At 51.1% G+C, this 13,088-nt stretch overlaps 2 protein-coding genes across 3 annotated transcripts in view; one reads left to right on the top strand and one right to left on the bottom strand.

The window, feature by feature from the left end:
• The first annotated feature begins 2,414 nt into the window (after nt 1–2,414).
• On the top strand, nt 2,415–3,083 carry Litafd (LITAF domain containing). The gene is made up of 2 exons (XM_051167246.1): nt 2,415–2,556; nt 2,951–3,083. The coding sequence occupies exons 1-2, from the start codon at nt 2,447–2,449 to the stop codon at nt 3,057–3,059; spliced, it is 219 nt and encodes a 72-aa protein (XP_051023203.1). The 5' UTR covers nt 2,415–2,446; the 3' UTR covers nt 3,060–3,083.
• Nucleotides 3,084–10,676: 7,593 nt separating this feature from the next.
• Nucleotides 10,677–13,088, bottom strand: part of Usp7 (ubiquitin specific peptidase 7) — a 51,036-nt gene continuing 48,624 nt past the window's right edge. Inside the window, exons 28-31 of one of the 2 annotated variants that reach the window (XM_051167239.1) lie at nt 12,853–12,972; nt 12,606–12,677; nt 12,400–12,490; nt 10,677–12,069 (exon numbers count right to left, since the gene is read on the bottom strand). In XM_051167239.1, coding sequence (XP_051023196.1) covers nt 11,963–12,069; nt 12,400–12,490; nt 12,606–12,677; nt 12,853–12,972 — 390 coding nt within the window. In that variant the 3' untranslated portion in view covers nt 10,677–11,962. The remainder of the gene's footprint in view (nt 12,070–12,399; nt 12,491–12,605; nt 12,678–12,852; nt 12,973–13,088) is intronic. The other variant, XM_051167240.1, reaches the window with a different exon arrangement.

The raw sequence follows: 13,088 nt of genomic DNA, 5'->3' as shown, positions 1-13,088 counted from the left end.
CAGGGCTACACAGAGAAACCCTGTTTCAAAATAAAATAAAATAAAACAATCACGGTGCCTCATTCCGGGTGTGATGGCTTATACCAGCAATCTCAGCACTTGGGGGCACTGAAGCAGGAGGATTGCCGCAAGGTCTAGGCCAGTCTAAATGAGACATGAACTAAAAAAAAAAAAAAAAAAAAAAAAAAACGAGCCTTAGATGCAATTCAGTTGGTAGGGTACTTGCTTAGCATGCATCAAGTCCTGGCTTTGATTGTCTGGAGACTGGGTGCAGACCCATAGGTAGAGGCAGGAGGGTCAGATGCTCCCAGTGAGCCTGGAGACATGGACCTTGTCCCAACTTCTCCCTGCCACAAAAAGCATAGAGAATGGGTGGAACTTAAATGTCCTGACTTGAGAGCCCATGCCAAGATTAGTGAGGTTAAGTCCCTTGCCCCTGCTCAGACATCTACCTGGTCTCTAACACTCATTTACTGAGTGACTTCATGCAAGGTATTCAACCTTTCTGAGCCTCGTCTCCCCGTCTGTAAAATCCTGAACCATGTTAGCTGTTTGGCACACAGGGTGGCCAGAAGGCCCTGAGCTATGCCTCATCACAGACGTCTAGCACTTTCCCTGTGGACAAGGAGGGCAAAAGTGGAGTCAGAAGTGCCTGAGTTCAAATCCTGGCTCCTCCACCTCCTGTGTGTATACCCGTGGGCAACTTAGCTCTTTGGCAGCAGTGGTAGCCACGTGGTGGCTCCGTGCTAGCACATCTGAGCCCTGGGATGTTACCTTTTACTTTCTCTTTCAGACTTCCAACATTCTAAGGAGTCACCACCTCATTACCCTAGCACAGGAGTGCCAGGGTCACCACCCCTGGTTTACCCTGTGTACACCCAAGTCCCGCCGATATTCCAAACAAGTAAGTGGAGCAGCTGCCCCTCCTCCTCCTCGTGTCTCATGGTCAGGCTCCCAGAGGCCATTCACTAAGTTCAGCACAGACAGCACCTTCTCTGGTGAGCAGCCTCCCACAGCCCAGGAGCTCTGAAGTCCCAGGGCTGGCTGGGCCTCACACACTGCTCACAGGGGTTGGTATAGTGTACTCTTCTCCACTGTGAAATTCTTGGGGAGTGTGTGTTTGTTGAGACAGGGTATCTCTGTGTAGCCCTGACTGACCTGGAACTCGCTCTGTAGACCAGGCTGTCCTCGAACTCATAGAGATCTACCTGCCTCTGCCTCCCTAGTACTGGGATTAAAGGCATGCGCCACTATGCCCGGCACTGCTGTGCAATTCTTGGAGATGAAGCTGGTATACAGTAGGTGCCCAAGTAATATTTATGAAGAGAACACCCAGTGAAGTACATCATTGATCCCAGTCTACAGAGGTGAACGCAGAGCCCCTAAACTGAACCAGAGCTTTGAGCTGGGCGTGGTGGCACATGCCTTTAATCCCAGCACTCAGGAGACAGAGGCAAGCGGATCACTGTGAGTTCGAGGCCAGCCTGGTCTATAAAGCGAGTCTAGGACAGCCAAGGCTACACAGAGAAACCCTGTCTCAAAAAACAAAACAAAACAAAACATCTGAAGCTTGTAACTTACAAACGGGAAAAGTTTGCTTGGGACCACAGTTGTGGGTGTGTTCGTGCACATCACAGCCCTTTACCTCAGGTCTCCACTCTCCAAATCCCAGAAGCCCTCACTCTAGGCTCTACAGGAAGCCAAGGTCTACAAGCAGCATAAGCCCCACCCCCACACCACACCCCCACACCAATCAAGGCAGGTCTGCCTCCCGAGTGCTGGGATTGCAGGTGTGTGCCACCATGCCCGGGTGTTTTATTGTCTTGTTACTGTGGCACTGGTGAAGGGACATGCTAGGTACGTGCTCCACAACCAGATCCTAGACTTTTTCCCCCAACCCCACTTTTTTTTTAGATTTATTTGATGTGTATAATTGTTTTGCCTGTATGTATATCTATACTCCACATGTACGCCTGGTGCCCAGGAGCTAGAGAGCCCTTTACAAAGAGGCAGGAGCGATGTGTGTTTGTGCGCATGCGTGCTTGTGTGTGTTCACTTTTTTTCTCTTTCACGCACCTGCTTTTAACCACAGGGCCTGGAAATCAGCGAATGCAAGGAACAAAAGACAGTGGGTGGGGCTGTGTCTGGTAGGTTGTGCTAGGAACACCCCTAGAAAGGCAGAAAGGACCACACGTAGGAGCAAAAGGGCTCCATGGTTCCTAGGCCCTGCCCTTAGCTGCTTTTAACTGGGACAGAGTCTAATGGCTGATGGGCAGGTACGCAGTGGCTGGAGTACACAGGTGAGCACGAGAAAGATGAGTCATGATCTAGGAGGAGTGTCCAGGCACGGGGTGCTAGAGACAGGGAGGAAGAGACCCTGGTCTGACCCAGCTCCCCCTCCCCCTCCCCAGATATGTTCACTGGCGTGCCTAGGGTGACAACCTCCATGCCGATTCAGACCATATGTCCCTACTGTGGGAACCACATCATCACAGTGACAACCCCTGTCCCAGGCCTCCTCACCTGGCTTCTGTGCAGTGGCCTCTTTGTCTTTGGGTAAGCAGTGGGGACTTGCTAGGGACGGGGTGGGGGTGAGGGGGGGACTGAGATGCAGCTGGAGACAGCTAGAGTACGCAGGACGGGGGTGGGGTGGGGGGGAGGGGTTGTCCCAGATCGGGTTAAGTTACTTCTCTCTGGGGGAGACTGCCCTCTGGCTGGGTGGCTGTGGATGGGAGTGGGGGTGGATAATGCCTGCCTGCTGGGCAAGTGGCTCCAGACAGGCCGCCATCACTACTACTGTAAAGAAATAGAGGGCTCAGTATGGCTCTCAGGCCTGCTCTGCAGAACCCCCGCCCCCCAGAACGGAGACCCACCCAGAAGTGTGATGAGGGTGCAGGCCGGCCCCCGGGGACCCTGCTCAGGTGAGCACACGCTGCTTCTGAGGCTGCAGGTGCTTCCTGGGTTGCTGCCTCCTGCCCTTCTGCATATGGAGCCTCATGGACGTGAGTCACTCCTGTCCCGTGTGCCAGCAGGAAATCTTCTACTACCACAAACTGTGACCTGCACTATAAACAGCAGTGGAGTACCATCAGTGTGTATGTGTGCCCCTCTGCATCCCCACTCAGGGTCGGGGGGGGGGGTGGTGGTGAGCAAGTGGGAACACCCTTTCCCCTCCCCTGCTCTGTCTGTCCTCGTGCGATGGATGGCACCTATGTACGCCTGCATGTCCTGGTTAGTGTCTACTGGAGGAGGGGTGAAGCCCAAGCCCACCCATCTGGGGGGACAGCCTCCTCCAACCTGACTACAGATGCCACAGCTCCACCGGCTACTTCTCTCTCCTAGGCCCTCCCTTCCCATCAGCTCTAGCTTGCGCCCTGTTGGGAAACCTGTTACCAACACCCTCGCCTGTATAAACTCCCAACCCACATCTAGCGTCACACCTGCTACCCTTTCCCAAGGGTACCAGTGAGGCACCAGTGCCCTCCATCACTAAGTGCGATACCAACAACAATCGTTTTTTCTTCCCTATCGGCCTTGGGTCTCTGCAGTCCGGGATCCTCAGTGTCCCATGGGGTGCAGATGCCCTCTGGCCATCTCCTAGTGGGTTTCCTTGGCCTGCTTTGTCCTTGGTCTTGCACAACCTCTCTTCCCCCATTTCTCTAGGCTTCTGTCTTCCCTTCCAGTACCCCACAGCCTTCTCCCTTGGATGGCTCAGGAATCCAACAAAGCCAGCATGTTGGGCTGGGAAGAGGCTGTGCCTCACAAACATGAAGCCCGGAGTTTGGATCCCCAGAACTCACACGAGTGTTGGCTGGGCAGGGTGGCCCACCTGTAAGTCCAGCCTCATAAGTCACAGAGAGAGGATTCCCCCAGAGCAAGCTGCCTAGCAAGACTAGCCCTATCAGCCAGCTCTGGTTCTGAGAGACCTCATTTAAATGAGTAAGGTAGAAGATTTGAAGATGATTCCCCCACATCAACCTTGGGCCTCCATATGGAGGCAGGAGGACCTGCCCACTATGGGTGGCACCATCCCCTGGCTGGGATCCTGGGCTGTGTACGTGGAAGAAGGGAGCTGGGCTGCGGAAGTCATCCCTCTCTGCTTCCTGATTGTGGGTGTCATGTGAGTCTCTCTCTCAAGCTGCTGCCACCTTCTCTTTCCCACCGTCACCTGTGAGCTTATATAACCCCCTTTCCCTTCTGTTCTTCTTGTCAGAATATCTTATCATGGCACTAGGAAAAGAAACTCCAACAGTCACTTACACTAGACACTGGCCTAGAACTCACAGACCACTCTTTCAATATGAGGTCACCCGAGGCCATCTGTTGCTTCCTGCCTCCCTCCCCGCCTCCAAGCAGCACTCTTCTATGCACACCCAGGGCAGCCCATCCTTCCAGCCTTGTCTGTCTGTCCTTCACTCTCCATCCTGTTACTTTCCCAGGCAGGTTCATGAGCCTTTCTTAGTTCAGTCTGACACCCCCCAGGACCCAGCAGAAATTTAGGCAGGAGCTACAGATACTGGGATGGCATAAGTCTCACTGAGTCCTTTCAGGGGTGAGCTCCTCAATGAGGCACAGTCCTTACAGCTCCCTCCCGGGCTTACAGACGCCAATGGGCAGGAGGCGGCTGTTAAAAGACCTCAAACTGGCTTGTGGATGAGACTTCTGGGGGAAATGAGGACCAAGAGGAGGGAGATGTTGGGAAATCAAGTTTCAGACCAGTCGGGTCTTTGTGTTTGTTTGCCATGTTGAGGATTAAGGCCAGGGCTTCATGTATGACAGGCAAGCACTCTGCCACTGAGAGATCCTTTTTTATTTTGAGGCAAGGACTCAATGAATTGCTCAGGCTGGCCTTGAGTTTGCAGGCCTGGCTGGAACTCACAGCCCACCTAGCTCAGCCGGATTGCTGCTTTGACAGGTGTGTGCTACCACACTGGAGCGCCATTTAGTTTTGAAAAAGATAAAAAAAAAATATTGTCACAGCTATCATCATTTGAACAGAGAAGGGGAAGAGACTTGAGGAAAGCATTTGAAGTAAAAGAAAAGGGGAAATAGGTAGCTATAGGCACATGAGGCACACCAGCCGCTGATCTGTGCTAGGGTTCCCTGTAATCCCCACACTCACCACAGGAGGGCAGAGTTGCACCAGCTGACAGAAGTAGAAACCCAGGCCCAGGTGGTCTGCTGACTGACTAGATGGGCAGCCACTCAGGTCTGCTTGTAGGTACTCTGAGATTAGCATGACATAAAAAAGTGAGCAGGTGTGACTAAGTGCACTGTGGGTGGGCTGGAGGTTTGGTGGGACGATCATATCTCCCAGCATTTCAGGCTGAGCTTCCTGGAAGCCTGCAAGTTAGAGAGACACATTGCTCCAAGCCAGGCAGCTCTCCAGATCTGAGGGAGGCTCCTGACAGCTGGTCTACCACCTGCAACGGAGGCCCTGAGATGCTGGGAAGCTGGACTTCAGAGCCGAAATGAGCTACAACTGCAAGCCCTAGCTGACTGGAAACAGCCCGACATCGGATCACACTACCATGGTGATCTGTTTGACAAATAAGCTTCTGAGACTCCAAGATGTGGATGCTAAGTCAGCATGGACAGGACGCCTTCTCTTGAGACCCATAGTGAACCATCTTTACTTTGAACCGCTCAACTCCAGCCTTCCTGATTAGATCCCTTTTGTCCCAATGCAACATGTCAGTTTTGACTTGTATTCCTGGACAGGTTCAGACAGGAGTCTCAGTTCTGGGACAAAAACTGATTGTCACTCAACAGTGTGTCATCACTGGACTGCAAGGTTCTGCCCAGACTGTGACCCTACAGGTCAATCATAGGCTTGCCATCTCCTCCAAAGCTGAAGAACGCAGACTGAGAATCCAGACTCTTGAGCTTTGTTTGAAGAGTCAGCAGGTGTCTACTGACTCAACAGTGAGGGTTCTAACAGCGGTGCTGATGCTCAGTGCCCAGCTGCTGACCCAAACAGTGAGGGTTCTAACAGCGGTGCTGATGCTCAGTGCCCAGCTGCTGACTCAACAGTGAGGGTTCTAACAGTAGTGCTGATGCTCAGTGCCCAGCTACTGAGTGAGGGTTCTAACAGCGGTGCTGATGCTCAGTGCCCAGCTGCTGACCCAACAGTGAGGGTTCTAACAGCGGTGCTGATGCTCAGTGCCCAGCTGCTGACTCAACAGTGAGGGTTCTAACAGTAGTGCTGATGCTCAGTGCCCAGCTACTGAGTGAGGGTTCTAACAGCGGTGCTGATGCTCAGTGCCCAGCTGCTGACTCAACAGTGAGGGTTCTAACAGTAGTGCTGATGCTCAGTGCCCAGCTGCTGAGTGAGGGTTCTAACAGCTGGTGCTGCTGAGTCAACAGTGAGAGCTGAAAGAGGCTGCTGATAGTGTTCATCTCTAGATGCCCCACCCTCTGGATCAGAGCCAAGAGTCACTCAGTCTTATCGCAGAGACAGACAGGTGGGTGCAGTGTGGTACATTCTGGTATCAGCAGTCACCAAAGGTTTCTGTGCCTACTCCCAACCCTACCCAGAACAGGTCCACCCAGAAGTATCTGCCTTCCAGCTAGTCTAGGGACAGTGAGCAGACACCAGGGCCAGGGAGAGAAGTCGGCCTCTCTTCTTTGATGTGCCCTTAGCTCCTGTCCACACACCACCAAGCAAGAAGGCTGACACTGTCAACAGCAATGAACCTCGAGCTGGGTGTCGTAACACATGCCTTTAATCCCAGTGGATCTCTGCGAGTTCAAGGCCAGCCTGGTCTACAATGTGGGTCCAAGACAGCCAGGGCCGTTTCACAGAGAAGCCCTGTCTCAAAAAACAAATTGTGTGTGTGTGTGTGTGTGTGTGTGTGTGTGTGTTGCTGAACGTCAATGTGCTCCCCAATTTCCTCAACCTCCTGTCCTACTGCAAGCCCAACTCTGAAGAACTGAGCTTAGAATGTCCAGGGGCCCAGTATTCCTTGCTGGTAGAGGAAGATAGGTGAGTTCGCCTCATAGAGACCAGCAGGGCTTTACTGAGAGTCTGCTCTCCTAACATGTATCCTGGGTTGAAGGTACAAGCTAGGACCCAGCCATCTACACCTGCCATTCAGCCAGCAGCACAAGGTATGTGACCTAGCATGGGCCAGTGAGCCCTGGCAGATACAAAGACTAGCATACCCACCACTTGGCCCTCAGATCAAAGCGCGGAGGGTCTCAGATTGCAGGCCTTACTCACAGGTACACAACCGCCCATGTCCACCACCAGCAAACCTAAAGGACACACAGGGACAGTCGGGCCGGATGGAACTTTTTGTTTACCTAGGAAATGAACTCCCCTGGGGGCTTCCTTCAAGCCAACAGCCTGTAAGTAAAGTACAGCTCAACAAGCCCCCTAGAGTGAAGGGATTGTCACAGGGTGGGGAAGCTGGCCCGCAGCTGGGCTGCACACCAGAGGCACCAGTGGATCACATCAAAGTCAACTGCCCACTCCCTTAGGAACTGAGCACCATTCCTGCTGCTTAGGAGCCAGAAACTGCAGGGGAGAGTGGGACAGAGCACTAAGCCACAGGAGCAGCTTCTGTTCAACAGCTCAGGGTTAGGACAGGGGCAGCATGCCAGAGAAGGGCCTGGACCTGAAGACAGCCCTATGTCCCACAGAAGCGCTTTACTTTGTCCCCAATCACCACTTTCCCCCTTAAGAGGCTGCTATACCCGTCATGGCAAGGATGCTAGATCCTTCCTTCAACCAAATGCGAAGTATATTCCCCTCTATTCTGCTGAGGCCTGTACCAATAAAGTACCCCAGGAATTCAACCTCACCCCACTCATGAGACTGTCAGAGCAGGACTGCATCAAAGCCTGGCACGATCATCTATGGTCCAAATGGGGCCAGCATTAACCACGAGGTCTTTTGTGCAATTGCCGTAAACGCAATCCACCAGAGAACTCCACACCTCACTGTGACAATTCATACAACTTGAAGGTGTTAAAACTCTCTGCAGTGTGTGGGTGGGTACAAACCCAACCTCAGGAGACTAAACTGCAGCCTGTCACTGCAGACGAGGACCTGCATCATGAGGTTGACTGTTGGGTGGCAAGGCTCCGGGACCGGGGCCATGCCTCACTCCCATGTGGCATAATCAGATCTAGTTTCTACTCTGAGACAGGATGACACTATGTAGCCCAGACTAGTCTCACGCCTGGAATCAACCCCCTGCCAGGGACTAATGGATTCCTTTTGATTCTCCTTGCCAGATGCACTGGTCACAAGCGCAGCTAGTACAAGGCTCTTGAAGGCCTAATTACTGTAAGTGGGGGGCCCCAAGGAGATACAGGGAGACCTGGGAGCACCGCCTTAATGTCAGAGGGCTAAGAGCATGCAAGGACCTGCTGTTGAGCCAATCCTAGATAATGTACCTTCATGGTATGTTCCTGCCCCCCACCCCCAGACAGGGTTTCTGTGTAGTCTTGGCTGTCCTGGACTCTTTATAGATCAGGCTGGCCTCGAACTCAGTGATCCACCTGCCTCTCTGTGCTGGGATTAAAGGCGTGCGGCACCTCATCTGCAATGTTCCTGTTTTCTGAAGACTGGGTCTCACGTAACTCAAGCTGTCCCGGAATCTGCTTTGTAGCCAAGACTGGCTTTGAACTCATCTTCCTGCGTCCACTTCTTTAGTGCTGGGTTGACTTATGCACCAATACCAGATTCACATCCTGAGCAGAGCCACATCACCACCATGGCTGCAAGTCCTCAAGGGGTCACACTCTGGCCCAAGACCCCACCACTACGGGTGGGGACTCCCCTACATCAACAGGCACATGCCAGAGCAGAAAGACCTGGCACCTTCAGGGGATGAGAGCCAACAGGTAGGAAGGTACCTGTGTTGGCTCCAGGATCTGGTTGCAGTTCAACGTGTAGTCTCTCACACCTAGTCTTTGCTGTGTAAACTTTGCTCCCCAATTATCTTTGATTTGGTTAATAAAAGTTGCTGACAAGCTGGGCATGGTAGTATACCCCTTGAATCCCAGCATTCAGGAGGCAGAGGCAGGCAGATGACTGTGAGTTCGAGGCCAACCTGGCCTACAATGCAAGTCTAGGACAGCCAAAGCTACACAGAGAAACCCTGTCTCGAAAACCCAAAACAAAGTTGCTGACAATTACTGGACAGAATAGAAATAGGTGGCCCTTCTGTTCCCAGGCTTAAGGTCTGGGGTAGGGAACCATAAGCTGCCATCCGCCACCAGGGGTTGGGGTGAATGAAAGAAGAGCAAGAGGAAGGAGAAAGAAATGAGGACAAGATTAGGAAGAGGCCGTTTGACATTTTGGGAGTACAGCTAGGAGGTAGCTAGATTAGCTTAGAAAATTAGTTTAAATTCCACCTACCCAGTTACTGTGCTAAAGCTGTTCAAATAAATCAGTATGTCTGTCTCAACTACTTGGTAACTAGCCAGATACTTAATCAACATTTGGCACCCAACATGGAGCAGTATTTGTCATTACACGATGTCGCTCCCACTGCCCAGTTCACAAAATAAATGACTGAGCCTTTTTTTTTTTTTTTTTTAATGAATGAATGCCTAGGCCACAAGCTTGGCTTGTCCCTTGACTGCTTCTTTAGATCGCCTATAATTTCTGTTCTGTGTGAGTTACATGGCTGGTTACCTTCCCTTATTTCTTAAGTCCTTCCCTGAGTCCGTGGGCAGAATCCTCATGTCTCTATCCCAGAGTTCATCTCTCTCTGCTCAACTCCCACCTCATCTCCTGCCCCAGCTAACAGGCCATCGGCTTTTTACTGACAGGTGGTACTTCCGTACAGACACCTGCTGCTTAAATGTTAAAACATCTGCTTCTACCTTACCTCAAATCAGGTAATGAACTCTCAGTATTTTTGGAGCTGGGAGTAAATGGAAAAATGAATGCAGCACACAAGAAACACTACAAGAAGTTCTTTGAAAAATAGTCATTTAATGTTTAAGGGAGAATAGAAATTGTGAGTACCTAAGACTGTCCAGCCCCAACAAAACCTGGAAACAGGACCACCTTGGGGTTCAAAGGCCAACATTGGGCAAGCAGTCCTCACTGCTTTGCCTACAACTGCCTGTAGCTTCTCATTTGCAGAGGCCAAAGGGCCCAGTAGGATCAAGGCCTACAGGATCCCCACAATCTGCTACTTATCCCACTGATCTCTGTACAGCAAGTTCTCAGAAGGCACACAATTCATAGTGCAAATGGAGAAAGTCAGGTTACAGACTGGCTCAGAACCAGGCGGCCAGAGGTAACCCACAGCACACCAGTGGCCTTCCCTAGACATGTCATCCAGACCTTGCTCTTCTTCAGTCTGAATACATGCGTGAGGCCCAAGGACTCTGGCATTTTCCTTAGATTCTGGGGATACAGCCCAGGGCCTTGCACGCTAGATGACTTCTCTACCATCAGCTACATCCTACACTTGGACAGGTGTTGACTGGATGCTCCTACCTCAACTTCTGTCAGGATTAGAGGCCTGTGCCACCTTATGGAAAACCACCTCTCAAGCCCAAAACCAACGAAGCCAGGCATGGTGGTGCACACCACTAAGCCCAGCACTTGGGAGGCAGAGGATCTTTGTGAGTTCAAGACCAGCCAGGTCTACGTAGCAAGTTTCAGGCCTGCAGGGCAAAACCATGTCTCAAAAATAAAAACTGCCACCCAAAGCAAAAAACCTATAGCTGAGAAAAATCCATGGCGGCTGAAATTCTGTCTCAATGTCAAGGCTCCCAAGGCCTGTGTCCAGGGGAGCACACTCACCCTCAGCTTCCACAGCACTCACTGGATTATAATTTTTATAGAAAATTTTATTCAACATACAACATTTTCCAGCAAAAAGGCAATATACAGGAGAGTTGGTGTACACTGCTGCTACAGAAACAAACAGAAGTACTGGGGAGGGAGGGAAAAGAAGTGTGGCTTGCTGATTCTATTTGCACTCAAAACTAGACACGCAGCTGGCATTAGCTCCAACAAAAAGGGAAACGAGGAGAGGACTCAAATAAAGCTACGCACAGTGTCCAAGTAGGCCAGGGTCACTTGCACTCGCCCAACAGAAAATGACCTCCTCCCAGGGGCAAACAGTACAGGGTTCATTCATTAAATATACAATTTCATTTTCCATTTTTTCCTTTTTTATTTTATCTTTTTTACAAAGTCAACAGCTTACTAACCACTAGCGAGCATGCGCTCTTGCTAAAAGGCTCTCCTCTGTTGCTCGTCCACTCTGTCCTCACAGAAGCCTAGAGTGATTTTTCACCTGCTCAGATCATGACGTCTGCCAAGAAGCAACAGAGTAAACCTTAATTGTATCTGACAATGTTCTCAGTGTACAAAAAGATCCTAGCTGTCAGGACTGTATTCAGTGCATCCACTTTGCAAATGGGCTGCTGCACAGTACTGGCTGGCGAAGTGACACGTCTATTAAAAAGATCCCAGGCAGCTGAGGAGAAGAACCCCAGGAAGGGCCAGCAATGCACACGGTGGAGGAGAGTGTTACTGATTAGGGTTGTTTCTCTGTTTTGCCTTTACAGATGCATACAGGTCACTGAAAGTCTAACTGAAGAAGAAATCGGAAGAGCCTACACATCAGCCTGACTAGCTGCGGGGCTGGTGGCAGCACCTGGCCAACCAGATACCTTGTGCCAGGGACTCATATCCTAGGAACCTCTTCTCCCCGTCATGCTGAAGGTGGCCTTGCACTGTGGTTACCATAAAATAACTCTCATTGGCATCCAAGCTTTATAAAAACACCTTCATTTTGCTCAAAAAGGGCAGTCAATAGATACAGAGAAGCCAAACTGAACAGCCTCAACAAAATAAAATAACATCAGCAGCAAATCCTCTTGCTGGAGACTTCGGGTAGAGTGCACGTGCACCAAAGTTCTACGGCTGTTAAAAAGGGCACACACCCACACGCTGTCCCTCGCCTCAGACATGGGAAGGAAGTCAGTTGTGGATTTTAATTGCCTTCTCAAGGTAAGTGTAGCGACTCCTCTTTGGGGCTTTGTTGAAGTGGTCGAGCCCTAGCCAAGGCCGAGGATGAGACATGTTACCTGGCAGGGACAGAGAACAAATCAGTAAGACCTCAAAAGGTTCTTGGCAGTACCAGGTCAGTCCCCACCTTAGGTGGCTGCTCAGACCAGGAGCTGTTTGGTAATGCCACGCCAACACTGGGCTGTATTACTTAGACCCCTTTTTTCACAAGTCAAATGCTGAAATAGCTGCAGGAGACCTGACGCAGAATCGCCACCGCCCCATCAATGCACCATCGGCGCACAGCCAGAGCATTAATGCTTGCAGATGAACAGAGACCGGCCTCCCAGGGGTTGCACAGTTCCAAGGCCTACAATCCAAATGAAGGCCCTCTGCTGAGAGCCTCTTACCAGGCTGTGGCTCAAAGTCCTTCAAATTCACTTCATATTCATCTTCATTGATGTACTGGTGCCGGCCCATCATGACAATTGCAAATTTAAACTGGAAAACAAAAGTAAAACTCCCCCCATTATCTTCTGCTGCCCGCCAAGGCTGACACAGCGGCTCAGCTGCAAGTGGTAGGCGGAGGCAGAGCCAGGCTCCTAAGAGCACACACCTTTTCAAATTCCTTTTCCTGGATATCCAGCAGGCTCTGAATCCGCTTCATCACTTCTCTGAAATGCTCGCCCTGGGAAGACACAGGACAGGTGTCTCAGGAGACACACTCCCATCATCATCCCCATGCAGTGCTGTGTGGCAGATGCGATGCCAAAGCCAGGGTTGTCGGCCCAAGCAGCTGAGACCAGCAAGTCTTTCAAAGGCATAGGCTTCTGACAGGAGACGCCCAGCCTTTCAACTCTTACCTGGTGTATTCTCAGTAAAAACGGAATTCCAAACGTCCCAAACACCTCTTTGTGAAAATGTGCCACTGTGATCAGCATCTCATTTTCCTTATCTATGTCTACCTGGTCCAAAGGTATTTCCTGGAGACACAATTGAAACACAAAGTGTGCTTGTCACTTAAATCCTGAGCCGGCACTCAATGGATACACTCCCATTTAGATCCAGACGAACAATCTCCAGGGCTCTGTGTTCACCA

This window comes from Acomys russatus, chromosome 25 (assembly GCF_903995435.1).
Source record: "Acomys russatus chromosome 25, mAcoRus1.1, whole genome shotgun sequence".
Taxonomy (NCBI): domain Eukaryota; kingdom Metazoa; phylum Chordata; class Mammalia; order Rodentia; family Muridae; genus Acomys; species Acomys russatus.
The sequence above is the reverse complement of the archived record's forward strand: the minus strand, read 5'-3'. Positions and strand labels throughout refer to the sequence as shown.